Consider the following 27,684-nt stretch of genomic DNA (forward strand, 5'->3'; position numbering starts at 1 on the left):
GTTGCAAGTCCTTCAGACAGAAACTATTTTCATTTGATTTTAGTTTTTACTTTTTTTTTTTTTTGATTGTTTAAACAACTACACACGGTTTTTGTTTTCTTGTCAAACCAGCTTTCCTAAAAGTTCACAAGAGGCTATTGCTTTAAAAAAGACAGAAAAAGAAGGGAGAGAGAGAGAGAGAGAGAGGGAGAGAGAGAGAGAGAGAGAGAGGGGGAGAGAGAGCACAACAAATAGCATAGTTAGGTATCAGCTACACGCTACGTAAAACTGCAGGTATTTTTCTGTCTTTCATTTAGTCACTCACAGGTACTATGAAGTAGATCCAGCACCATCAGCCGCGCAGCCTAATTAGAGCAGGCTGGCACTGGTTCTGTGAAACAGCTCTCACTATAAAATACAATCTGAGCTCTGCCCATAATAAGACAAGGGTGATCGATAAATATCTGCATATTTTCCCCAATCAAATGTGAAAAACATAAGAGTACAAGGCTGAATACGACAATACATCCTCATCACGACCTTCTTATATTTACAGCAGATGCATATAATCTTATTACCTCATTTTAAGTTGAATAGCTTTTCTGGCTGTTTGACTCAATAGATTATAATATATGGGAAAGAATACTCCAAATGTCCAAATGCAGTACAATAGGAAAATACCGTATGGATCTCTTAACCAGCGACGCCACAAATAAAAATGAAAGCAAGGAAGGAAGGAAGTAAGAAGCAGTCATACGTCCTGTGGTTTTGGTGATTTCTCAACTACTGTGTTTTCTGAAAAGGTGTGTATCAAAAATGTAAAGAATGGGCAAAACTGACTGGTTGAGTTTCATTTTGTAGTGAGAAATTGCATACGGTAACAATACAAACACATACAGTACAAACTGCAATGCCATACAATGTTAAATATAAAATGAATATAAACCATATATTTTTACAGTATATATACATAAATAATATTATAGATTATGATTATAGAGTACAGATAGAGAACAATATACATACATTTATATGATGCATTTACATATGTACATAATTACATGGAAAGGGGAATAATTCCCAAGTGCTCAGATGGGGCATAGATGATTTTGGTGCGGTTAATGTTAAGGTATTCTGTCCACCTTCCCTGTATTTGTCCCAGATACTGGCGCTAGAGCCTTTTCTCTTAAAGAGTTCTCTCTGTTACTTGATATGGAAGAGGCCCTTTCACTCCAAGAGCTCTTGGGCACGGCCACGCTGTCCGAGGGCGTCTGCGCGTTCCGCCTGATCGGCGCGCCTTTGTGGAAGTGGGTGAGGGGGATCGTGCGACAGGCGGCCCCTCGCTTCCTCTCTTTCCGCTGTGATATGCACTTCCAGGTCGTCAGGGGAGCGCTCGGAGCTTCCCTCTTTTTATCTTCCCCTGACTGGCACGTCACAGATGTTTGGTTCCGTGCGGCGCGGGCGGGGCCGCGTTGCTGGGCCTCGGTTGGAGGGCTGCCCCTCGCGTCTCTCTCCCTGCCCGATGCCAGGAGGGTCACCTGGGTGGCGGGGGAGTTGAGCCCTGGCCGCCGGGCCTGGAGAGCAGAGCGAGACTGGACCATCTGGATCCCCCCTATGGGGATCATGAGGCTGAGGCCTGCGCTCACGCCCAGCGGCTGGGAGTGCAGGGGCAGGTGGCTGAGCACTCGCTGGCCCTCCCTGGCTGGCCCCTGCCTGGAGACGAGCCCTCGGGGAGGAGACTGTGGCTGACAGCCCCTCCTCTGAGTGCTGCAAGTATTCTCCTTGAAGGCAAACAGAAGGAAAGTTGTCAGGAAAAATACCTCGCCGGTTGGCCAGATATTGTCGCATCGTTGCTTTTATATGCGGACTGAGAACAGATGTCATTTATAATTCAGGCTAAGGGCTTTATTTTTAACCAGAAGACATATGAGGTAATGCCATGGATATAACCATAAACACACAAGTATAGACTCGAGTTCAGTCCACATTTCTATTACTGACAGAAAAAGATAAACATGCAGGTGTATATTTAGGAGTGAAAATTATTTTAAGTGCTATCTTTGGTTTGGCATTAATTATGTTTAAAGAGTGATGACCTAGCTTCTTTTACTAATAAAGGCGTGTCCCTGAAATAACAGGCTGTGTACTTTTGGTATCAGGATATTTGTTTTTGAATGTTTACTTTGGATAGAGCTGTATACCCCCTTCACATGGATTGCTTTATGTGGACAAAAACAAATTGTCCTTCTATATACGGAGCAAAATAAACTTAGACAAAGAAAGAAATGTGGGTGAATCTTTAGCTATCATTACCTGTCGGCAGTGCTTGGGCCCGTAGACTAAGTTAAGTTTAAAAAGACCACACCACACTCTTTAATGCAGTTGCCCAGAAGCCCAGAAGCAATAAATAAAGTCAAACCATGTTACCTGCACAAATTTCACATACTGTCACACTTTAACGTGAACCAGAAATGAAAAAAGGCCAAAATAAACACAGTAAAAGCGGTTGATAAAAAGTAAAACTAGATCTTACCAGCTTGGCTTTTGGTTTGAACCTGTTGGGTGAGCACTTGGCTGCGTCTCTGCGTCTGTAGGCTCGGTGCTGAACCATCACACAGGCCCCAACGACAGAGCTCAGTGGACCGCTTGGGGAACCGGGCCGCATGGGGGACAGAGCGCGGACCGGGGACGGGTGCTTCGCTGAGAAAGGTGAGACCGACTGACTCGATGGGGACAGGGAAGACTGGCAGGGGGATGGCGAGAGACTCAGTCTGGGAGAGAGGCATCGCAACGGGGACGGATCCCGTCCAGGGGACCGGGGAAGAGCAGGGGACAGGTGCAAGCCGGGTGAGACACTGCGTATGGGGGACGAGGACACGCCTGCGAGGGCAGGTGTGCTGGGAGAGGCTACCCCCCTGCAGCGGTCTGGCTTGGCAGGACTCAGACTGGAAGGCTGCCTGGCCCAGGCCGTGGCCCTGGACGCCGTCCGAGGACCTCGGTCTTCGCCCGAGAGAGAGCGGCTCGCGGAGGAGGCAGAAGAGCGAGACGCTTCCTCTTCAGCTTCCTCGTTGTCGTCATCCTCTTCCTCGTCGGCGTCATCAGCGTCGGAGAACTGGTGCTCCTCGGCAACTGCCGTCACAACCGCGCACTCACCATCGCCACCTGCAGGAATGAGGATCGCAGCATTTTAATAGGTGATTTTTGAACACCAGTAAGCACTTCAGCCTTTGTTATATTGTAAATTCTTCTGAGAGTCTTTTCACATGCCAGGACCACAAATAGCCCAGCAGCAGCAGCACGTTAACAATGACGCTCGCACCTCCTTCCTCAGTCTCCAGCTCGCACAGCACAGGGCCTGGAGTCGTCCCTTCAGGACAGCGCTGCCCATGGGCCTTCGACTTCATGTGTTTGGTCAGATTCCCTGCAGAACCCGCAGCAAGACACAAAGGCTTAGGCTGACGGGGAAGAACCTCCTAATTCTGGTATCTAGAGACCACCATCAGACAACACTCCTCACTTCAGTTTGGTGTTACCCTAAGAATTAAAACTAAGCACAATACTTCGCTAAAGGCATCCCCATATCAGTGTGTGAGCGAGTGTGCGTGCAAGTGTGAGAGTGAACGTATGAGCGAGCGTGACGCAGCACAGTGCTGGGGTGCAGGGGCCAGCTCTTGCCTTTGGTTTTGAAGGCGAAGTTACAGTGCTGGCAGACGTAGGGCCGGGCATCGGTGTGCAAGCGGATGTGCTTGCGCAGCATGCTGGGCTTCTTGCAGCGGATGCCGCACTCCTCACACACGTAGCGGCCCCTCCCGCGGCCACGCACGTACACGTACTCCTCGCTGGACCTGTAGCTGGATGCACACACTCAGTTAGAGCACGGGGAAGCAGGCGGAGCAGGAAGCCGCCGTGTTCCGAGAGGGAAAGCGCGTGACTCGGGTGTGTGTGACCCAGGACAGCCTCAGCCAATCACAGCTGCCTGCTGCGCTGGATCTACCGCAGGCCAACAATCTTCAGCCCTTGGCTAGATATATACTTTTAAAATCCTAAACGCACATGACATGAGCAAGCAGGATTTCAACATAGATGATTTTTTAGTTTATAGAGTGCTGCCATTTATTTATTTTGGTTGATAAATCATAATAATATAATAATGTATACAGTAATTTAGTTAATTTCCATAATCTGCTAAATCTGCATAATGCATACTATATAATATATACAGTAATTTAGTTAATACAGGCAGTAAACCCCTTTTTGTACCTTACTCACCTTCCATTGAATTGAAGGGATGGGTTTGCATCCGAGCTTAGGGTAAGTGTTAATGAAAGTGAAGGAAATATGAATCACTCAAGTCTCACAAAATGAAGTGTATGATTATAAAAACCTCTGCCATCTACCCTCCCTGAAAGATTACACAGGAATGCATACGCGTTCAGCACACACTGTAGGTCTCACACGTTTATTGGGGAGATCTGACTCCAGATCTATAGCACCTGTACAGTCTGCTTTTACAAACTGCATTTTAAAACCAGCCAGTATGTTTGGCATAGGCTCTCCTACTAAACGCACACACTAACACACAGACACACACACTCTGGCTGGGTGTCCACCCCTGGGTGTGTTCGGAGAGTCCCAAGCGGGGCCTCCACTTTAACTCAAACAGAGAGGCATTTATAATGTCAAGAACCTGGGCCCCCCTCATTTCGACCCCTTCACCACCCCCACCACCCAGCTCAAACATGGGGTGCCAGCACTGTAGCCCCATGCCCAGGGCCTGCGTATCGGTGCCAATCCAAACAGCTGAGAGGGAGGGAAACCCTGGCCTAAGCCAGCTGCTCCTTAAAAATATCACCAATCACTGGACATGCCACTGTGACTTGTAAGCCACCTTTCTTATGAATAACAATGATAACAGTGTAGAAACGGGCTGTTTTTAGTTTTACGTTGTTCAGGTATTTGCACATTGGTTAAAGCCTTGAAAAGCACATAGGTGTTTACCATGTAGTAAAGAAGTGGAGACAAGACAAACTTACTGGTGCACAAATATACACAGTATAGCCAGTCACTGATATTCAGATGCCCTATTCCACAGACGTCTCGTGCATTCACAGATGGAAAACAGTGAATGACTAAGCCCCATATAACATCATCATCAAATAATGAAAAGAACGAATATTCCATGTTTGGAACACTAATAGCAATTGGCTTCATTCAAAGTTAATTGCTATAGTCATTATCATGATCCATTTGATCTCTGCTCGCACTAGATGAAGCTTTGATCATGAAGAGTGCAACAGCACAATCTTTACACCACCTCACAGTGACAGAGAAAAAAGTCATAAGGTCGGAATGTTGGAAGCATCTCAGCTGCTTCCCCCTCATCACCTCAAGCACATGGCGGAAAGCACTGTCAGGCTGGCCCGGGATGACTCGCCGTGAACGCGCCGCTGCGGAGTGTGAGCTCCAGTCACGACAGGAGAACGGTTTGTACGAGTGCTGGACGTGCGAGAATGACACAGATGGCTGCCTCCTTGAACAACACGACTCTTTGTCCGCAAAAAAACACGTCAAACACGAGGCCACAGTCACGACCACAAACATCATGGAACATACAACCTTGAGCAACAAAAAGAGGCTCTGTCTCTCTCTCTCACTCTCTGTCTCTCTCTCTCGCTCTCTGTCTCTCTCGCTCTGTCTTTCTCTCTCTCTCTCTCTCTCTCTCTCTCTCTCTCATGGACAGCACATCATGTATCTTTTATGTTCATATATCATTTAAACAAAACTCAGTGCTGCACTGACTGGTAAATCCAGCGCCGTTCAGAATTCCGGTACTATTTTTTGCTTTTTCTATCAATGAGAGTACTAAATAATACACCAGCCCTTTGAAAGTCAAACATGAACTCAGAACAAAATACTAATATGTCTTTTTTTCCATTCATTCATCTAAACATACAGCTGCAGCCCGCCGCCACGTCTCCCCCCATCTTGAGCTGAATGACCAAAATCATTGATGCAATTTGGCATCAGTGGGGCTCTGCGGGGTTTGCAGGCAGGAGGAAGTGAACACCAGGCTAGGTAGTTTCCTGGCTTGAGCTGTGCAACAGAAGGCCTGTGTTGGCTCTAAGAGCGAAGCCACCTCCTGCAGCAGGGGCTCTAACAACACAGTACAGCGTACTGACACTCTGGTGACAGAAACCTACCACACAGGAGCAAGGGGCACCATGATAATGAAAACCACTCCAGCAGATCGACATAAGGAAAATGACAGATGAACTGAAATTTCCTGTTCCTATAATATTGTGATATAGTGATTTATTATGGTGTTATGACAACGCAAAACTGCAAATCTTTCAACAAAAACACTGAAAGCAATTCTGTGTTTGATTTAAGCAAGTAGTAACTGCAAAGTGTAATTTCATAATATATCCATACTTAAGGTATGTGAAGAGAACGATAAGGCAAACTGAATCACTGAATATTACATACAATATCACATGCAGCATTTCTGTGTTTCTAAAATACAATTATAGATATGGTGTCTTTGGTATTGTAGGCATTACAAGCTATTTATAACCTATAGAATCACTTACAGTAACAGAAGAAAGATACTTTTAAAGTCTCACTGTTCATATTTTTGTCTGTGTGAACACGGCGTGCCTGACATAATGACCATTCTGTGCCAGTGTTACCCAGGCATTGTAAATATCCATAGTCAGGTTCTAATTGTTGACCCGCTTTGAAATGAAAGTGCAGCTTACCCTCCTTCACAGATCTGCACCCGCGGGACCTCATCGTACGTGGAGGTAGACAGCACTTCCTCCCCTCTCTCCCTCTTTGGTGATGCTTCTTGCTCCGTCTGCTCAGCTTGCTGGACCTCTGTGGAGTCTGTGGACTGAGTGGCATGTACCTATACTCGAGAGAGATACGGGCAAGTTCACCAACCCTGCTCCGGATGCCCAGGGAGACAGAGATGGGGGAGGGGGAATTCACATTCAACATTTTGCAAAAAGTATTAAAACTGATTTACTGTTGTAACTCTAGAGAATCAGAGGTAAGTTGAAAGACTCTATGAAGACAAAATGTTTGTAGGTTCATGGACATATTTTGCTGAAAGTCTTCTGCGCTATTTGAAACTTTACATTACTACAAAAATATAACTGTCCTCTTTCAACAAGCCCCCAATTTCATGCAAAAAAATCAATATATTATCATGCATATTTTCTCATTCTGTAAATCATGCACAGTGCACATCCAGGTGCATTTACATTTACCTCAGATACCTTTGGATCCCTGGAGTCCAGAACGTCTGGTTTCTCCACTACAGAAGGCGGCATGGCTGCCATAGTGTAGGTGAAAGAAGTTTGTCTCTGCTTGCAGCACAGTAAGGAAAGTACTTCCTTGCTGGTTAGGCCTGGAGGGTTGGGGTTCCGAGGGCTTATGCACCAAGAAGAATAGACGGAATTTTGGTTGTCACTTTGGGCAGATGGATTTGGCTTGATGTAGTTTAGATAGCACCAGCTGAATGTAAGGTCTGTGTAAAGAGAAGGAAACGAAGCATCTTTTTTGCATGTTGGGACAACGGGACTTTGAGCACACATCGGACCCTCTGTTTTGCTGCCAATCAAACTCTCGGCGCTGTTCTTTGCATTGTCTTTGTCCTCCTCCTCTTCCTCTTCCTCCTCTTCCTCCTCCTTCACTCGTTTCTGTTGTTGACTCTCTTGGCTGAACTCCACGCTGCTTGTAGGGGACAGCACTCGCTTGTTCCCCCCTGAACCGCAGGACTTGGAACCCTCAGAAACTGACTGCTGCTCCCTGAAATCAAATTTGGATGTTGTAGAATCTAATCTCACACCAGAGCAGCTGGTATCCTGAGATCTTGCAGCCACTGCCTGGGACAGCGTAGTGTAGACAGCACTGGCATGACAAGGTAAGTCTGAATGGAGGCGAACTGGTACTCTTTGCATACCGACGGGCCTCAACAGCTCTTGGCTCGGATTAATGTTATGATGTAAATGCTGGTAATGAAGACAGTGGGGAAGGTGTGCTGAGTGAACACTTGAAGCTGATTCCCCAACGTTTTCCTCTATGGGGATCTCAAGCTTAAGACCTGTGGACACTGAGGAGTAATGCGCTCTTGCAGCACCTGATGGACACTGTGGACTTTCCATGACTGTATGGGGGTCAGTATGGACCAGGGTGGTGACCTGCAGTACATTATCTGGAACATTTTGGCCCACCAAGACATTCTCTGAGACACCAGGGGGCTGATTCAGCTGCCACTGACTGGCACGTGTGTGAGAGAATGAAGGACGCACTGTATTGCCTAAAGACACGTTATGGGACGTAGACGGCCCAGGGGACTGAGTAGTGTCAGGGCCATTTCTTGGGGAAATGCTGGTACTTGCCGAAGGGGAGTTTACATTAGGAGCTGGTTTCGGGGTTGGGTCCTCTTCCTCTGGCTCTCTTACGACAGAATGCCTTAACAGGAGGCATTTGCGCCTTTCCCTCCAGCCTGCAGGTGTGCGGTCAGGGGACAGACAGCTATAATCAAAGGACTTACTCCTGGCTTCAATGGTGGGATTTGTCTGCTGAGGAACGTGAGGGGCTTGCTCTGAGGCAGAACGTCGCATCTCTCTATGAGGCTGGTGAGGACCTGTAGGGATTGTCAAAGTATGAGGAGCTCTCGACCTTCTGGATGACATCCTGTCTACATCATTTTTGACAGATTCTTCGTGTGAGGTGGAATAACTGGATGTGTGAGACATAGAACTCTCTTGAGTTGGACTGTGAGGTAATGATAATGATTCAAAACTCGAGTCACCAGATGACTGTGCTGCCTCTGCAAGGCGAAGTCTCTTCTTTTTTGGTGGCAACTTCTCAATAGGAAGTTGGGCCAGTGTCGGGCTTCTCTGGGGCCACTGGAAGTCCCCAACTTTTTCTGTCTCTTTGATATCAGAGACATCCGGTGACACTGGCAGGTTGGTGTTTGTATCTTCTGTGACCAAAATCTCTGGCACTTGAACATTGTGTTGACGTACAAGCTTACGGAAGGCTGGCTTTGCTGTCTGTTCCTTCGAGTGAGAGTCAGTGAAAGCTTGGTGTAGATCACAAGACAAAAGTTTGTCTTTAGTAGCCTCATATGCACCTTGAGTTCTCAAAATTGGTTCCTGTTTATCAAATAAACTAGTATGCTGTATCACAGACACTCCTTTAAGAGCACTCTCCTTGTCATGGACTTGTGAGGATGCAATAGATTCTATAGTGGACTTTTCACATGTTGCAATAGATCCTTGTGGTGGTGTAAATGTAGATGGAATGGAAACTGGTGATAAAGTAGGATCATCGAGTTCTAGGCTCTCTTCCTTTCTTCTCTTTCGTATTGCTAAAGCACCAGGTCGGGTTTTATAAAGCGATCCATGTTCCTCTGCGTGACATGCAGGAATTTCAAGTTGTTGAGATAGACGGGCTAAGCATTGGTGGTGCTTATGTGTTTTGTATTTTTCCCAGCTGTTGCAAGCAATTCCACATGCTTTACACTCAAATGGTTCTAAATGTTTTTGCTTACATTCAGGCACCGTAGAGACTGAGAGATGAAGAGGTGAGCTCGAACTGAGCTGTTCCTCGGTAGCAATTTCCGCACCTATGGGCAGTTCGATGGCAGGCTGGCGTCTAAGCACACCATGCCGCCGACTCTGAGCTGGCTGTTGTTCTTCAAATGACTGGCTGAGACGAAGGCTACGCGAACTAGCAGTGGATGCAGCACTTGCTTCCAAAGGTAAGGAGTGACTCCTCATAAGAGGAACAGTGGATGAAAGGTCAGCTGGTTGGCTGATACTGAGGGAGTGGTGCTGGAATTTCTCGCACGGAACCCCAAGGGTGATGGACCCACTGCTTTTTGGACTAATTTCAATATCCTTCGCACTATGAAGGAGTGTTTCTTTGGAAAGAGATGCCTTTGATTCCACGCTGCTCCTTCTGGAGAGAGAAAACCTTCTGGGCTTAACACTATCGATCTTGCTTGTGTCTACGACTGCTTCATTGATGGTGATGAGCTTGGTGATGTGGTCAATGACTTGCTTTTTAGGCACTGTGAAAGGGATGGTCCTCGTCTCCTGTCCTCCAGAGTGTTCATGCTGATGACGAGCAGATCTCTGTAAATGGCCGAGGCGGCCAAATTTGCCAAGGATGACCTCAGCATAGGTTTTGGCACTTGTGTTCGGCGGACTGTCCTGAGACACATCTGTGCTCTCAGAGCGAGAGAAATAGCCAGATTCTGTGCTGCCTTTGCTGCCTAGCCCACATGATGAGGCAGCCTCATCAGATGAGCTCACAGGAGCCTGTCTTCCTCTGCTAAGCCTCATCGCTAATCTCTTTTTGACAGCATGGGAATGCTCCATCTCTTGTGACTGCACTTTAGGGGATACTTCTGTACAAGAAGTTCTTTGAGACGATATCATCCCTTGATTTTTAACAGTAAACGATGAGGATGTCTGACCAGATTCTTCATCTGATTCTGTAACTGGCTCTTCTGGGCAACTCACACCTGGTCCTTCCATCCCTGACGCCAGGCCAGCTTTCACCCTATGGGTGTGGGATTTCCGGTGCTTATAAAGGTTGCTCTTGGTTTTGAAGGAAAAACCACATGGCGCACAAGGATAAGGTCTCTCTCCAGTGTGGGATCGTATGTGTTTCTGTAGAACACTGGGCTTAGCACAGGCACGGCCACAGTAGGTGCATACATACTTTCCCGGCTTCTGAGGTTTACGCTCACGTTTTTGTTTCGGTGTGCTTTCTTGGGCCTCCACGGAGCAAGTTAGTGCTGATGTTGTTGAAGATGAGACTTCAGTGGCCTTCCCACCAGAAGCAGACGCTGTGCTTTCAGAACTCCCAGAAGCCCATGTCGATTTCTCCCTCTCGGGAGCATCCGTTTCCTGGACGTTCTTCTTCTGTAGCCTGAACCGCTTCCTCTCGTGACGAAATCGCTTTGTCTGTTTGGGACGAGGTGATCCATACTGCTTCTGGGAGCACGGTGTTTGCTGCTGTTGTGGAGAGTAAGATGGTTGTTCTGAGTTGCTGAGTGAAGACTCTTCTTGAGGATGTACTGCACCTCCAGACTTCTCCCCAGTACTTACTTGACTACGTGAGACCTCCATAAAATGGGGGAAAAGCCTCTGGTCAGATGACAGGCCTGGAATTTGTTGAATTTGTTGACCGCCTCACTTTTCTAAAATGATGTACGTTCATTAATAGTAGTGTTATTTAAAAAACGTTGAATTTTCTGTGAAATGTAAGCACAGTCCAAACTGAGTAAACCTTGAATAATAGGTAAACATTATTTCAAGATGAACGGAGTCAGTATAATGGGAGGATGTGAGGAACCGATTCACGAACTCAGGTTCTCAAGCACTGCTATCCAAGTTATAATTCCATTCTTTTTCTTCTGTCATCTGTGGAAGCCCATTCCTAAGAACAGAACATTCTATGCTACTCTTCCTTGATACTCAGGTCCTTGGATTCAGTGAATGGCTGTGGCTCTTCTTGGTTCAGAGGGTGTGCCACTTCAGAACTTCTGTAATATATCACAAATAAATAAATTGGTGCACTCCCAGAATATGAGCTGTAACAAATACATGCATACATGTGCACAAACATAAGAATGTGTACACATCTGATGCCCTGTTATGACTTTATGAATGAATTTTTGAGTAGACTAGACATATGCATACCTGTTAATGACATCCAGACAACATAGTGTGAATGCAAAATTGTAGTATCAAAGAATCCATAACAAACTGTAAGCCACAATCCAATCTGCCCCCCCCCCCCACACACAAAAAAAATGTTTCGTTTTGTACTTAACTCCACAAAGAGTCAAAATAGGATTCCCGAATGCACTGGTAATAGGTGTAAAATGTCTTTATGTCAACGGATGATCACTTGTCTTCAAAGCTCTGCCCACAAAATTTCTCCTGTTACAGTTACAATTACACTATCATTTCCATCTCAAGCTATCCATCAGATAATGGACAGGACAGATGAAATCTTATAACTCTCCCGAGACTATGTTACAGCTTTGCACTTAATTGAATACTGCAGTGTCCACGATCTTCAAATTTTAATTTTGCAGAAGTGCTTTGAGTTGATTATTCATAGATCACTGGATATCTGCAGCACATGTTTACAGATGATCCCCATGAATGGCCCCTAAATCATGTCTATATCTCAGACAAAAGAATGCCTAATATAACTAGACTACTACCTATCAAACCAACAGAAATGCCAACTCTGCCAATTCTATTATTTTTTTAAATTCCTTTACATTGGAAGCACACATTTTACATAAAGAAACATCATTTTAGAGTATTGTGTAATTTACAATTTTTTCTTTATTATTTATTCTTTATTTAGTTTACTTGTCTATCCCTTTAATGTTCAAAATGCTCTTTCACACTCTGCTACAATTCACAGTATGTGTGTATATATACTTATGAGCCTTTTAAACCTTCTTAGGTATAGGTTCACTAAAGCAGTTTTACATACAATAGGAAACCAGGTGAGAACCAGCCCCAATTCCTGCACAAAAAAAAGCACTTCCTCACTATTTTCACTGTAACACACACATAGGAACCAGGCATCCCACTCACTAACCAGCTGGCACTGGTGCCCACGCTTTGCTGTAGGGGGTGGATAGGTGTGGGACCATACGAGATCCTGCTGCTTTGCCAAATCTTTGCCAGCAGTGCATTCCAGACCAGTTATGCCTTGGGATTATTTGGATTCGCGTAAATTATTCTTGGTGCCTTCAGTCTTCCTGCACTAGCAGGACCCGATTATGATTTATTTGCATCTGACATTTACACTACCTTTATGGAAGGAATGGAACGCTTACTAAAATTACAATATTACGTTGTTCATTATTAGAGACATCCGATTAACTCTGCGGAGTAATGTGTCCTACAAGAGGAAGCAGAAAATGTGCAAATATGTGTCTGTGTTCAGGGTTTCTCACACAAAATGCTATATGCAGTTAAAATAAACAACATATGATCTTGCAACATACCATTACACACTTGAAATGCATTTAATATATTGAAATGCATTTTACAGATGTAAAATTTGCATAATTTTTTAAAGAGCCCAAATGCAGATGTAGTGAAACATTTTGTCACAGATGCCTGTGACAAGGTTTTTCTAAACATTTCATGTCACATGTGTCAAAACCTGAGGTTCACAGCTATGACAAACAAGCTACCCTTATACTTTGCACATTATTTGAGCTGCACTGCTAAAGAGAGCTTGATGTGTATTTAAAAGATGGTCTGTTTGCGCAGGTGGAATGTTGCAAAGGGGAACAGAAGGTAAGACTGTTCCTCACACATGTTCTTGATTAGGAGACAGAAATATCACCTGACTCCAAACGTGTTAAGAAGTCTTGTGGTGGAGGGCATATGAAAATCTCCACAGGTAACTGGCTCAACACAAGCTTCTGTCTTGGAGTTCTGGCAAATATTTGCATGTTCAAATGGGCAGCAGGTAGAGGAGACTGGTTTATTCAGTTTTATAGCATCTGCTTTATTATATTTCTAGTTAAGAAGAAAATAGCATAAATGATCTCCAACAGAACTAGTTGAGTCATTTGTGTAGTACATAAGATGCCATGGATGAGCCTGAAGTTGTCTTTGTGCAAAACAAAAATAATTGTTCTGCAGGCAACCTGCATATATCAGAGGCAACTCTGTGCTTTTAAATGCTGTTAATGACAAGGTCAAGGCCAAATGATTAACACCTCAAAGCACAAATGGTTAGTCACAGCCATAAGCAACAAATAATGAGATGTAATAACAACAAACGGAAAAACTCTTTCAGTACGCTTAATCAGTTTACCATCCAAAATATGTTGCTTAAATGTTTTTCAGAAATATCTTCAATCTCCCTCTCTCTTTCACTAATGGGCACCCAGTGGTTGTTCCTATGGCAACGGCCCTAAACCATGCGGCGGCAGATGGAAGCAGAGCTGGAGGGCTAAATTTATCTTCCAGCATCCTCACTGACAACAGAGAGTGTAACAGCCCCCCACCCCCCACTCCCACAGTCCTCATCTTTCCGGACAGAAAATGATGGACAGTCAAAAATCAATGCAAGTCTTTCATTTTGTCTTGCACCAAAAAAAATTGCCATTTACCTGGGGGAAAACAGAGAGGTGCTAGCTCTTCAAGTAAACAAAGGTACAATAATACAGGGAACACTGTCATATTCAGCATCTGATTGTAAGCTGCTAACAGCGGTCTTGTTTTCAGCAACACCACTACTTTCTGACATGGAGAAGCTCATTTTAAAGCTTGAAAAAAAACCTCACTTGGAAAAACATGTTTTATTACATCATGCTGTGATATAACTTAGGTGCTGATTTTATAAAGGATCATCTACCTATTGCCTTGAACATTTTGTAAAAATGTAAATATAATACAAATGAGGGGAAAAAAACTACTTAACATTATTTGTTACAACTACAAATGTAAATACCTACTGAAAAATGTCTTGCTATTAGTAAAGCATCCACTTTGCTTTTGTTGATGTCATTCTCAAAAAAGAGAATTGCACCTCCTGCATTGCAGACTGCCCCCTCGCCAAAGCGCTAGCAACTCATCCCAGACGCAACATTAACAAGGCATTGACTCCGTAGCCATAGTTCCATCAGCAGTGTGCCGGTGATCATCTCCTGGGATGTGAGACTCCTCTGCTGACATTAAGCGGTTTGCACGCGCGCACACACACACACACACACACACACACATGCACGCACGCACGCTTGCGGACAGACCCCTCGCTGCCGGCAGAGTCGATCCACCCCGGGGTGCTCATCTGCCAGAGTGGCAGCATGGAGCTGACCAGCAGAGAGCGGCGGCGGGAATCAGAGCTGAGCGCACAGGCAGCCCATTCATCCTCACCCCCCCCCCCCCACCCGCCGACGTCTGCCGCCCGCCCGCCACACACACCGAGCCTTTCTAGAGCACACGCTGTACCACCGCGCAGCACAAAGCCTATCATGACTCAGTAGAACAGATGAGCGCGAACGGCAGAACGCCACAGAGCGCTCCGGAGACTAGCGGAGAGCGAAGTGAGACGAGCATCTGAGTGAGACGCTGGTGGAGGAGCCCGGGCAATCGAGGCACTAAGCGGTAATAATATCAATACCATTTACCTGGGGAAGGCAGGTCTCCTCTCCAGCCCTGTTAACACAGGAGATCCGTGAGGCTGCATGTGAGGTCGAGAGCGAATGAGTCACACAGGGAGCGAGAAAGAGATAGGGTGAGTGGGAGTGAGAGAGATGGAGAGAGAGAGAGAGAGAGAGAGAGAGAGAAATGTATGAATGAGCTAGTGCGATGACTGTGGAGCAGAAAAGGAGGTGAGGTTTCTGTGCACGGTGAGCTCACAGGTGACGTTGTACAGTGCCGTTGGTGATGAGATCTCTCTGCACCTCTCCCCTCCCTCCCCTCCACACTCCCTGCGCCAGCCCCGTCACAGTCATTCATTACCTCATTTTGTCAAGTGGCAAATCCTTATTGAGCTCCACCGGTTTTGTTTTTAATCTCAGCAGTTTACTGCATGGAAAAATGGAGCCAGTGCATATGCACTGACATGTTCCTAAAGCAGTTTTCCGCTCTCCTCGCAGCTCTGGGTTAGCAACCGGGATGGAAAGAATCAGGCCGCAGGTGGGAAATAAAAGAACGAAAGAAGAGGGCGCTCTGGCTGGAGCGGCTCTGGAGAACGTCTGCGCTTGGCCGGCCGTGTCCCGACGCGCGTGCCGGCTGGAAACCGCCCGGCCGCTCTGACTCACTCTCCTCGTTTTTTCCGCCTGCAGCTTCGACGGACCCCACGCGTCCATCGCCCCAGACAATAGGACTGTCTAAGGCAGGACGCGGAGTGTGCTTTGCTGTGTGCTTTGCTGGTTGCACTGCAGCAACCCTATTTTTCCCCTCTCTCTTTCGCTTTCTCTCGTTCTCTCCCTTTCACCCTCTCTCTCTGTCTTTCGACCTTCCTATCTACCTCCAGATGGGGCAAAGCTGGATAGCTTGAGGTGTCACAACATGATTGCAGTGCAGAGCGAGGGGGGCCACGGGAGGCCAGAGGCCAGAAGCCTCCCCTGGCAGTGAGCTCACGGACAGTGCTTCATCCAGCATGCATCTGTTCATTAGTCCCTGACTGAACCTGGGCCGCTACAGACAAGGCCATTCACCCAAACAAAACCCCAGCTTTCAGCAGCAGATTTACGGAGCCCTGGACTGGGTGCATAATGAGGACTAGGCAACAAGGGTGGGCAGTTGTGATAAGAGCCAGACTGTCTGTGTGCATGTGTGTGTATGTCTGTGTGTGTGCATGGGATTTATATTTAGCAATATAAATGTATCACTCCCATCCACGCCCTGATAGAAAACACCCATGGAGGCTGACGCCATCGGTCAGATGGAAGACCTCCTCACAGGCCACCTTAAATAGTCCCGTTCTCTTGCGCGACCTTAAGGCAAACAGAGGTCAGCCTCAGAACTCTTACCCGTGTCCTGCAGGTTGTTCTGCGTGGACGTCCCGCTGTTCTCTGCTCCAAAGGGAGACGTGTCCTGCCAGAGGACAAAGACACTATCAGTCTCACTCTCTGTGCAGGACAGGGTGAATATGCAGACGTCCTGCCACTATGATACTAAGCAGGCACATGTGACCTACAAGCAATATGGCACATGCTTGAAGTGTAGGTGTGTGTGTGTGTGTGTGTGTGTGTGTGTGTGTGTGTGTGTGTGTGTGAGAGACAGAGTATGTGTGATTGAGAGTACATACTGCACATGTTTAGTAAAAGAGGGTCTTTCATTTCCCTCTGAATATCCAGAGGAGCGACTGAGGGGGGTAAAAATACCCACCACCCGTCGACAGGAGTGGGAGCAGCATTCGCCCTACAAGCCCCACCCCACCCCACCCCACCCCACTCCGACCCGGCCCACCCCGCCCCACCCCATCAAAAAAACGCACACATACACAGCCTCGTAAAAACGAATAAAAAAACACTAATAAGCCCACACGTTCAAGCAGACATGAAAAAAACACCCACGCTTAAAACTGGGGCACAGACGCCCCTATGAACCCATCCAATTGCGACAGGAAAACCATGGTTTGACCACTCCTCCAAATAAAACTGCATTCTCAGAAACACCCCTCTGGGCATGGGAGGAGCCGCAACCAGGGGTGACAGAAGAGACCCCGGCTCTTCAAACACACACATACTGGCATGGTACGCCCCATGGCGAGGGCTTTCTGGTAAACCTGTTATTAACTGCTCCAACAACACTGTGTTTTGATAGTAAATAATACAGCCCATGTTTGTCAAGTAGTAATAGAACATGACTTTAGCTCCTATACTTGGGCTTGAAAGAAAAGGCATGCAATTGTGACACTTTTGTTGGGGGTAACCACATGGGGACCACAAGTATGACTTGAGCCAAATTCCAGCACTAACAGGGCAGCGCTGACAAGGCCTGCCGTTAAAGCAAAGAGAGGTCTTAACAAGCTTTCATAACACGTGAGTCACTCTTGTTCCAGTAAAAGTTGGAGAGAAGGCTGACGATCTCATTTCGCCGGTAATGACCGAGCTCGGCTTCGATGCCACTCCGCTGAGTGTACAGGAATAAGTCTTGATTAGCTTTCCAGAAGAAGCTTAGTATGTTTATATAGTACTGAAAATTGAGTAGGAAGAGTCCCACATCTAGTTCGACCATCAAGCAAATGAGGGGGAAAAATGGCGGGACTAAGAGCAGGAGAGGTTCTGTAGCACAGTTGTTGGAGGGAAAAGAGCAAAAGTGTGAGGGAATGAGGAACAGATTCTCCAGTCCCAAGCTGGAACAGCTTTTAGGATTCTCCACGGAAAATAAAATTCCAGGATTTAGACACACATGGGAATGTGAATATACTACAGGGGATGGCAGAGTGCTATAGCTCATATCTGAGATAAAGCATGGCAAAATGAGTAAATTCACTGTGTTGTGGCTCACGTGTTCCTTGTTATTCTGACGCAAATGTGCTTCCCAGAACCCTCGTGTTGAAAGGAAAAAAGTAAGAATCAGGAGTGTGACTCCCCCACCCCTCTCCGAAGTATAACTACTACTTCTAATAATAATAATAATACAGTTATATAGAGGGGAATAAACTCATAAATAATAACCAATAGCTTGTGCTTGCTGAATGTAATAAAAAGCACAGTGATTCCATGGTCATGGTGATTCCAGAAACACAGAAAACAGAAGGTGATGGATGGCTTACAACAACCTAGCATGTAGAAAGATTCATAAGATCCCCAAAATCATTTTAGTGTTAACATGATCTTAAATGAGAGCGTCTTCAATGTTATACTAACCCTAACTTTAAAAGCTGATCTTTTATGATGCTTTTGGGAAATCCAGGACAGATTATTAAAATTCTTATTAGAATTTTTCCACATTCGTTGGGAAAAAAACTGTGGTTTGGGAGCAGAATCTAATTTCAAGCCGTCCCATCTCCTACACACACTCTCGTCAAGGCACCAACCCATATGTGTGCTGTCTAGGACAGATTTACTAAGCTTCTAGCCTGCATCACTGGGTAGGCCCTGAACCAAAGCTCTGCCCAGAAGATGAAAGCTCACTTCTGCAGATTAGTCCATCAAACACCAAGAACCAGTAGCAAAACCTCGAATATCCTCCATGAAATAATGTTGGACTGTTATTGATCAGAGACTGAAATGAAGAGCTCCTTTTACACAACCGAGCTCTGAAGGGCAGTGGCCACTTGAAAGGGGCAGTGGACTAACATGACTAACAGTAATGGAACCTTTCAAAAGGCACAAAAGAAGTATGTTAAGGGAGAGTCTATAAACTGATAGCTATCAATTGAGCATAAGAATGACTCACTACATAGGGCTGCAGATGTAATGTAACTGAATCACTGAACAGATCAATGCTAACAATGTTAAGCAGGATACATTAGCTGTGAGCTAACACTACGCATGATCTAGTTCTTTGTGCCCTCCATGCCACTCTGAGCTGGTACCCATCCAGTACTAGAACTTCAACCATCTTTTCTGAACAAATTCCAAATAAAGGTTGTTTGTCATTGCTTATAAATGTAAGGTAGGTATGCAGTATACAATCTTTCATGCATACACCTGCTTTTGCTCCATATCTAACTCTAGAACTATCACTCCTACAAGGATTGGGTCAAAATATCACCCAATACACATCACATCAAGACCAATACAAGGTTGACTGCCCTTAAGTTTGCGGACAAAAAAAAGAAGCACATCAAGGGGTTTTGGACTGAAGGGTTTTTCTGGATCATTTCTTTAATGGCAGCCCAGGCTGCTCTGATACCAAGGTGATGTAATGCAGAGATGGACCAGACACGTGTTCTCTAATTTCAGCCACACTGAATCAACAGACAGGACAAGGGACTCGGCCAGAAACCTCGTGCCCCAAAATCTATAGCACTCATAAGACAAATAAAAGGTGTGTGGAAGGACTCGATAAGCTTAATAGCATGTACCATAATATGGCTATTATGGTTGTCTCTGTATATATTCTGTGTGTGTGTGTATATATATATATATGAGTCTAGGTGAGTAACTGCAGTGTACTGTAGTAAGAGATGCAGAGATATTCAAAATTGTAGCAAAGTACACAGAGTTCCCAGAGAAACAGAACATTTTCACCTAGAGGTCCTTCATCAGCTGTGCAAGCAGAGTCTTAATTTTAGATATATATATGGAGAGAGAGAGAGAGAGAGAGAGAGAGAGAGAGAGAGAGAGACAGTGAGAGAAGCATTTTATGAGTCCCTGGACAACACGCCTAAGCTACAGTTCACCTACCTTTGAAACATGAGAGCACAAAGAGAGAGAGTTATGCTGCTTTGGATGTTGCCTAGATAAACAAGGTCTGCATCAACTGTTGAGGAACCAGGACAATTTGATGGTAAGTGGGCTACTGGAACAAACCATAGATGGACAAGTTGGATAACATGGAGCTAATGGAATGTGACTATAAGAGCAAGCACAAACCAAATGAAAGAGGCTAGATGAAGCACATGAAGGAATTACGGATGAGGAGAAGGCCTTCATCCACGCTCACTGGCAAACAGTTATCCAGCTCTCATTGTCAAACGACGCTTCCTATCACAGACGCAGATGGATGAAAAAAGGCTTAAAGGTGCCGCTACAAACAGGCAGAAGATGAATAAGACTAGTCTTACTACAGTCATCCACCATGATAGGCTGCCCTACTGACCGACGGCGTGGCACGCTACCATCAGACAGTATGCTAGCAGAAATGGATGCAGAAATAAGTACAATCTCAATTAGCAGTTTAACCGAAACCAATGTTGCTGCAGTAGACAAGCATGAGCCACAGGCCACCCCGAATGGAAACAAAGGCTGAAAACCAAGACAACTCAAATGTAAATCAGCAAACTGTCAGAGCTCCAGAAGGGTATGAAGATCAACGATGATGCCTGGTTATAGAAGAACTACACTGGGTAGTGAAGCATGTGAGTCTGCTAAACAAAGGTTAACAGCACTGGCATCCAGACTGCAGAGATACAAGAAGTAGAAGCCAAAGGAGTAAATGCCTTCTTTGCCAAAGAACCATAGATGGGCAAGGCTGGATAACCAGGAGCTAATTTAATGTAATAAGAGGACATGAACCAACCAAAGTATACCGTGGATCCACCTAGAACTCAAACAGCACAGTAATAGAACATCATACAGTGGAATGGATCATGACATAACACCAGTGCACAGTGGTTAGGAGATCTCAAAGCAGAGCACCACAACCTTACAGAGCAGGAACTAGTCAGCAGTACAACAGCACATGTCCAAGAGCAGGTCAGAAACATGAAGAACTGAGTAGCACCTGGCCCTGACATGATCCATGGCCGACTAGTTATAGAGGCTAAAAGCTCTGCAAGACCAACTAGCAGAACAAATGAACCACCTGCTGAATGCCAGCTCCTATCCAGGCTGGCTAACAGAAGGTAGGACAGTGCTGGTCATGAAGGACCAAACACCATCCAATTAGGAAAACTAGCCACCAAGCTGAATGCTCATGTGTGCAAATAGATAAGCATTACACAGAAGGGGATTGTAACAACACCGGAGGTGCACAAATGGATACTTCACAAATGGATACTTCATTGTCAATAGACCATAAAGATCTTCATCCAGAACTCAATGGAACACTGGACTTCAACAGTGTTATTGGCTGGACTTGACAAGTGTGATTGGCTAATAGTAAAAAGAGGAAAAGTAATCGGGACAGAGGGAATTAAACTTCTGCGGGGCCATATAACAGATCTGGAGGAGAGCTAAATATTACCTGGAGATTTTGCAATCACATGGGAACTATGAGGTAGAAACAAGAAGGACAGCAACATCTAAGTTCCTTCACAGGGTAAGGCAGGTCCTCAAGAGTCACTTGAATGTGAACAAAAAAAAACCAAAGTCCTAAACACACATGCCCTGCCAGTCATAAAATATCCAGTAGGCACAATGAGCTGGCCAAGGCAAGAGCTGGAAGCTGCTGACATCAACATCAGAAAACTCGCAATGCATGAGGCACTCCTTCCAATATCCAACATCCAAACACTGTACACAAGCCAGAAGGAGGAGGAAGGGGCCTTTAACTGTATCCAATATCCAGGGTGAGACACCAAACATCCATGAATACATCCAGACACTGGTTCCCAAGGATGAGCCAATGAGGGAGTGCCTCAGAATTAGTGGAGGTGCTATGGCAAGGTAAGCCCCTCCAAAGTAAGCCATCAACAGACAGCAGTGGCACATCATCAACAGACAGCAGTGGCAGACATCAGACAGTCTGACCAATCTCTGGAAAAGGCAGGACTGAAGGACAGCAGAGAGTCACTAAGCATGGCAGCACAAGATCAAGCACTAAGCACCAGGTCAATCGAAGCAGTCTGACACCAGACATGACACAAGATGCAGACTGTGCATATGAGCCTCTAAGATAATCAAACACCTAATAGCAGGATAGAAGATACAGACAGTAAAAGCACACACCAAGAGACACGAGCAAGTGGGGAGGGGCATATACAGGAACATCTGCAAATGCATGTGGGAGGAACCAAAATGGGAGGAACTGTGGAGATCCAACACTCTCTGCGGTTCTGTGGTTGGACTTGAGGGTGTCCAGCTCATTTCAAGGATAAGAACCTGAGAGATCTCCAGATCCAGACAAACAATTAATGGTGAGCCAACCAGAGACTGCCACATTAAATAAGACGCGGAGAACAGTAGTAATTTTGATAAAGCAAGGAATAAGAAAAGTTGGAAAGATGCTTGAGACTCAAAGAAGAATAATATATAGAAGTAGTCAAAATGGAGCACTGTGCTTGCACAGCTGATGAAGGACCTCAGTCTGAAACAACCTGTTTCTCCTGAAACCTTGTGTACTTCACTGAAATGTTGACTACCTCTACATCTTTCCCTATAGCACACTGCAGTTACTCCCGTGAATCTTCTTTACACACACACACACACACACACACACACACACACACACACACAATGCAGTATACTGGTATACTGCAGTGAATAGTTCAATATATTGTGCCATAACAAAAGCAAATGCAAATCTCTTCCACATTACTTATTAACTTTTAGAAACAATAGAACATTTCAATAAAGCAAGAGAGCACATAGTACGTGTAGCTGCTGGAAGAAATCATGAACAGTAAGACCTTGTGTGTGCATGTGTGTGTGTGTGTGTGTATGTGTGTCCTTCTGCTGTCCTTCCTTGTACCTAACCGGCTGCTCTCTCCACAGGCTGAAGAGAGAGAGAGCCACACACAGAGGGAGAGAGAGAGTTTGAGAAAGCTTGCTGTGCCAATAGACATACGTTGAGGTCAAAAAGAGACCAATCTCTTCCCTGCCCAAAGGGCATGCTCTCTCTCTCTCACTCTTACACTCTCTCTTACTCTCACTCTCTCTCTCTCTCACCCCCACACATCCACCCACACCTCTTCTCACTCTTGTTAATGAGGATGAGACCCAATTTCCGTTCATGCCGTCCTAAGCCAATGGCCAGTAGGAGTGCAAATGTGTTAACATTGCGGGGGAAGGAGTATGACATTTAAGTAGTCCCCATCAGGGAAATCCCTTTCATTCATGTACAGTTATCATTCAGCGCCTGGATCTCTACCGTGCCCTTTACACTTCAGAAGATGCAGGCAACATGTAGACCGCCTTGTGCCAAATTGCTGCTGTGACTGGAAATACCTAGGGACGATGGAACCAAAATGACTAAGGTTCTCTCTCAAGCAAATAAAATAATGTGTTTGTGTACTGGTTCATTTTAGAGAAAGATGGCAGTGTTGATTTTGGGCCTGCTGTGGGTTATTGAGTCTGGAAGATAATTTCCTTCAGAACACAACAACCCAATATAAGCTGCCATTTAATGTGGATGGTTATCAGCATCATGACATTGAGTGGAGCTTTGCAGAGAAGAATCATCTCACAACATGAGATTCTAAGGTTTTTTCCCGGCTTCCAGCAGTGGACTACATTATCAGATACTTCCCCAGGTCTGCTTCACTTAACTCAGGTGTACCGAAGTCTGCCACCCCGAAGTCTCAGCCCTTTTGCCTTCCAGAGCACCATACCGACTGTCAGCCAGGGGACAGTGCTAGATGGCAGTGCATCCATAAGTGAGAGTAGCATGAATGTCTAGAGTGGTCTCATCATAAGAATTGCCTTTGGCTGGACATCTGAGGAACCACAATAAACAGAAAAATGGGCCTGTATCCATTTTTTTGCAACCTAGGATGATGAGTTAACGTAATGAAGTAAAAAATAAATCACCCCGAGACCAGCTATATCATGTCCATCATCCCCTTGGAGAGAAACAGCTCCAGTCTACTCAGAACTGCTGTCATCAGACTCTGGAATGAGCTTCCAGATAAGCCTTAGAGCAGTTTTTGACTTTTATATCAGGCCCCCAAACACACTTGTTTCATTAGTTTCATTGTTTTTCTTAGGACCTCACCTTGCATTCCTGAATTATAGGGCAACTGTTGATGATTTTTATAAAATCACATTTTTACTGTTGTTTTTAGTGCTTAATTTACCAGGTTTTTTTTACTGCTACTTGATTACTGTCATCTGCTGGGACTTTGGTTAACTTAATCAGCCGTGTAAAAGCAGGATTTGAAATCAAAAACGGACCAGCTGTAAAACCTGGCAAAAATTCTAAGCTGTGCAAAGTCATGGCTGGTGATTCACCAAGGTGCTTTCATGATGCCTCACAATCAGTGCTCATGTATCATTTTAAAATGTGCTAAAGGAACCAGCAGATCTGCTCCTGGAATTGAAAACACTCTTACTTGTCTGCATGGAATAGGTTTAATTTCTCCTGAACTATACTCGTATCAAGTGTGGAGAAATCAAACTCCATTTTGGCTCTGATGACACTCGCTCAGAGTGCCATTTGGGCTCTGGGCCTATCAGTTTCACAATCGAGGCTTTATTCCCCTGGACTAACTGCGAGGGCTTTAAGGGTGATTACAGAGGGATTGTCTTAAGTAACCACAGAGCGAGGAGGCACTGTAAGTTAAATCTTATGCTGGCAGAACACTCTTAACAAAGAGTGGTGTTGAGTTTCACTAAGAGTTACAGTAAAGCTAGTTAAGAATCAGGGTTGGGTTTAACATAATATTTGGGATTATTAGTCAGGGATTTTAATAATGCTACTGACATGGTCATTTCAGGTTATACACCCAGAGAGGTAAATTGTAATTATGACCATAAAAACATCTGAGCCATTACCCACAATACACAGTACCATGTACTTCCCTCTTTTCTTCTTTTGTTCACTCCTGTCAGTTACTGAGACACTTTTAGAGATGACATGACAGGTGCAGTGTGACAACCAGAGGCACGGCCCAAGCCAAAGTCCAACCTGAACCTAAATCAAAGGTACCGCCTCAGGCAGGAAGGTGGCGGGATGAGGCAAGATCCTAGTCATTGGCAAATTCCATGATGTTCGAGTGCACTAGGCACATCTCTGACAAAACAGCGCCAGACAAACATGGCCACTGGCTTTCTCGGGAGCCGCTGGGGAGATTCCCTGCACAGGCAAGGCCTGCCCATCAGACAGACGGAGAGCCACGGGATAAAAAAAAATAAAAATTCCCGTGGGCTCTTCCATGTTAAGGGAGCAGGGGAGGTGGGTGCTTTCCATGCATGCCAGACAGGGGGAAGGGGTGGCCCGGCCCGTTCCACCACAACAACACATTCCTCACTATGTGGATCGCCGATGGTCGCGTCAAACAAAAGCTGGGAAGGCCTGTGAGCACGCCAAAGTGCCGATGTATAGTATGTGTGGTTACATGACAGCATGCAGATTGGATAACAGCATCATATGGATCCGAGAACAGCTTAAACAAGAATCTCCCATGTGGCTGGTGAGAGGGGGCTGTCTGATTGGCCAGTAGCCTTGAAATGCAAATTTTAATTCTACACAGCATTACAGAGCATGTTCAATGTTTTACAATGGTGCTAAAATGACTAACAACATCAAATAGCAGACACAAATGTAATACAATCTGGCCAACAGATTGAATACTTTTTTGTTTTTTTACACATTCAATTTGTTACCATGCAGGTATTATTAACAAAGGTATAACAACTATCTTATTCCTAAAGTAAACAGTTTACTAGCTGGAAGCCACTGGTAAAGAGTATCATATATACTATGTCTTATCATAATATATTATATATTTTTATTTTAATGCAACTATATGATTATATAGTAATCATGGGGGGGGGGGGGGCATTCTATTCTTACACACACACACACACACAAAAAAAAAGTGCTTACCTACTATATTCCCAAATGCACCTGAATTTGATACAAAGGCATCCTACCACATCGTTCAGTCTAGAAATGTCAACTAAATTCAAACCTACTGTTAACCTCTGCTAAGATTTCGGAAATAGCGCGTTTGTCCTGAAATACCCCCTGTGCGAGAGCCCAGACGTCTCGTTTTCGTTTTGGATGACAGCTTATACTAGTGTTTAGGTATTGAAAATCGAAGAGCTCTCGAGTTGTTGATGCACTTTGGGCATTTAGACTAGCCAGGCAACATCTTATTTGACCATATGAGCTTGCTCGTGTAGATAGGTGTGAGAATATGGGCCAAAGCAGGAACTAAGAAACATCACTGGACCGTAAAGCCAAACAACACACGATTGCTTGAGGTTTTGTCCTTTAAACAAAAGATATATATTCCGCTGTTCTTATATAATTTATAACTTAGAATTTTAGCAATATAAACTCGATGTGCAGTGAAGAAACAGCCTCGATGTAACAAAGGCGATGGATAACCCGAGCTCGGCGCATCCGTCCACTGAGTGGAAAAATGCAGCTGACATGCGGTGACATTAACATCATTCCGACATCGACCGTTGTTTAAGCCAATCCCGCCTTCTGCGAGGAGCGCCTGCGATTATGTAACGTTATCGATGATTTCATCTCGCTGCAAACAATACCGGGAACAGCGAATCCTCCCCAACCCAACGGTGCTCCGTGGAAAGATAATGTCACACTTACCTGGAGTTAGCGACACAATACACGTCATCGGCAGTTATATGAAGCTCCGTCTATAAACATATATCCCATTTTTGCTTATTTATTAAACCTAATAATGTGCATCTGACCTCCATTTTATATTACACGCAAAGATTATGATACTGGTATTCCAGATGCTGATGCTAGCAAAACGACGAATCGAACAAGCACAAGCAAGAACAAGCAAGTAAACTGTAACGGCTGTCTAATTCAGAAAATAATGGATCTGAAATCTAGTGTTCAGTGGCCGGTAGTAAAAACTGCAGTCAACAAGAATGAGCTTTTAACTCATGCTCTGTCTCAATGAAACCGGTAATCTTTTTCAGACTCACTTCATACTGGCGATGTTTCAAGCTTGCGGTGCACTTGCCTGCACCCGTGACTGCAATTTTACATTTTACTAAACGGCATCAAATTTAACACGTAGGCTAGTCTACTTTTTGGTCAAAGCAGGTTTTACGCATGCAGCATGGTTCGGGTCAAAAGGGGTCCCGGCAACGCAGGACTGTCCGAACTTAACTGTTTGCAGTCCTGAGGGCCGCCGACTCGCAATACAATAAATAATAACAATAATAATAATGTGTTGCACTAAGGAAGCAATAACGGGAAGCGAGACTTAAATCTATACCTGAAAGCGTGGCTGCTCCCTCGCCATTTACTCTTCGAAGGACTCGCAATCAGGTCAAGCCGAAGTCCAAAGAGGCAGGTTTCGCTGATGGTCGGACATACCTCCCGCCCCGTCCTTCACTGGCACAGGAGCACTGCAATGTCCCTCAGCTGGCCCGCGCTACGAACACGCTGCCGCGCGCCACACCAGCCCGCACGAGACCGAGGAACCCACGCCCCCTCGCATGGGCTGTCAGTGCAGTACTGACTGTGAGTGCTGTATCCCTTCGAGCAGTACCTAGCCGGCCTTTGTTCTCAAATCCTACCACCATCCTACCACCGACCAAGTCTCCCAGTCTTTCTTACCTACGTTCGTTTAATACCGACATGTTGCTGTTCATCTGGGCTTGGCCATATTATTGGCCGCCACCGACCTCGGTCTACA

The 27,684-nt window shown here is 45.3% G+C and overlaps 1 protein-coding gene across 6 annotated transcripts; it reads right to left on the bottom strand.

The window, feature by feature from the left end:
* Nucleotides 1-43: 43 nt before the first annotated feature.
* On the bottom strand, nucleotides 44-27,520 carry hivep3a (HIVEP zinc finger 3a). 6 transcript variants are annotated; one of them, XR_014124253.1, is made up of 8 exons: nucleotides 15,182-16,525; nucleotides 7,251-11,548; nucleotides 6,738-6,886; nucleotides 3,655-3,830; nucleotides 3,299-3,400; nucleotides 2,513-3,141; nucleotides 305-1,760; nucleotides 44-140 (listed from the first exon to the last, which is right to left on the bottom strand). XR_014124253.1 is itself a non-coding variant. In XM_081716276.1 (8 exons), the coding sequence occupies exons 3-8, from the start codon at nucleotides 11,130-11,132 to the stop codon at nucleotides 1,104-1,106; spliced, it is 5,595 nt and encodes a 1,864-aa protein (XP_081572402.1). In that variant the 5' UTR covers nucleotides 11,133-11,548; nucleotides 16,532-16,595; nucleotides 27,262-27,520; the 3' UTR covers nucleotides 44-1,103. The 6 variants fall into 6 exon arrangements, 5 of the variants coding, with proteins under 5 accessions (XP_081572402.1, XP_026865595.2, XP_026865596.2 ...); XM_081716276.1 differs by lacking the exon at nucleotides 15,182-16,525 and adding exons at nucleotides 16,532-16,595; nucleotides 27,262-27,520 and having other exon boundaries at nucleotides 44-1,760; XM_027009794.3 differs by lacking the exon at nucleotides 15,182-16,525 and adding an exon at nucleotides 27,262-27,520 and having other exon boundaries at nucleotides 44-1,760.
* Nucleotides 27,521-27,684: the final 164 nt, after the last annotated feature.

The sequence above is a fragment of the Electrophorus electricus genome, chromosome 6 (genome assembly GCF_041902795.1).
Source record: "Electrophorus electricus isolate QZ-2024a chromosome 6, ASM4190279v1, whole genome shotgun sequence".
Lineage (NCBI taxonomy): Eukaryota > Metazoa > Chordata > Actinopteri > Gymnotiformes > Gymnotidae > Electrophorus > Electrophorus electricus.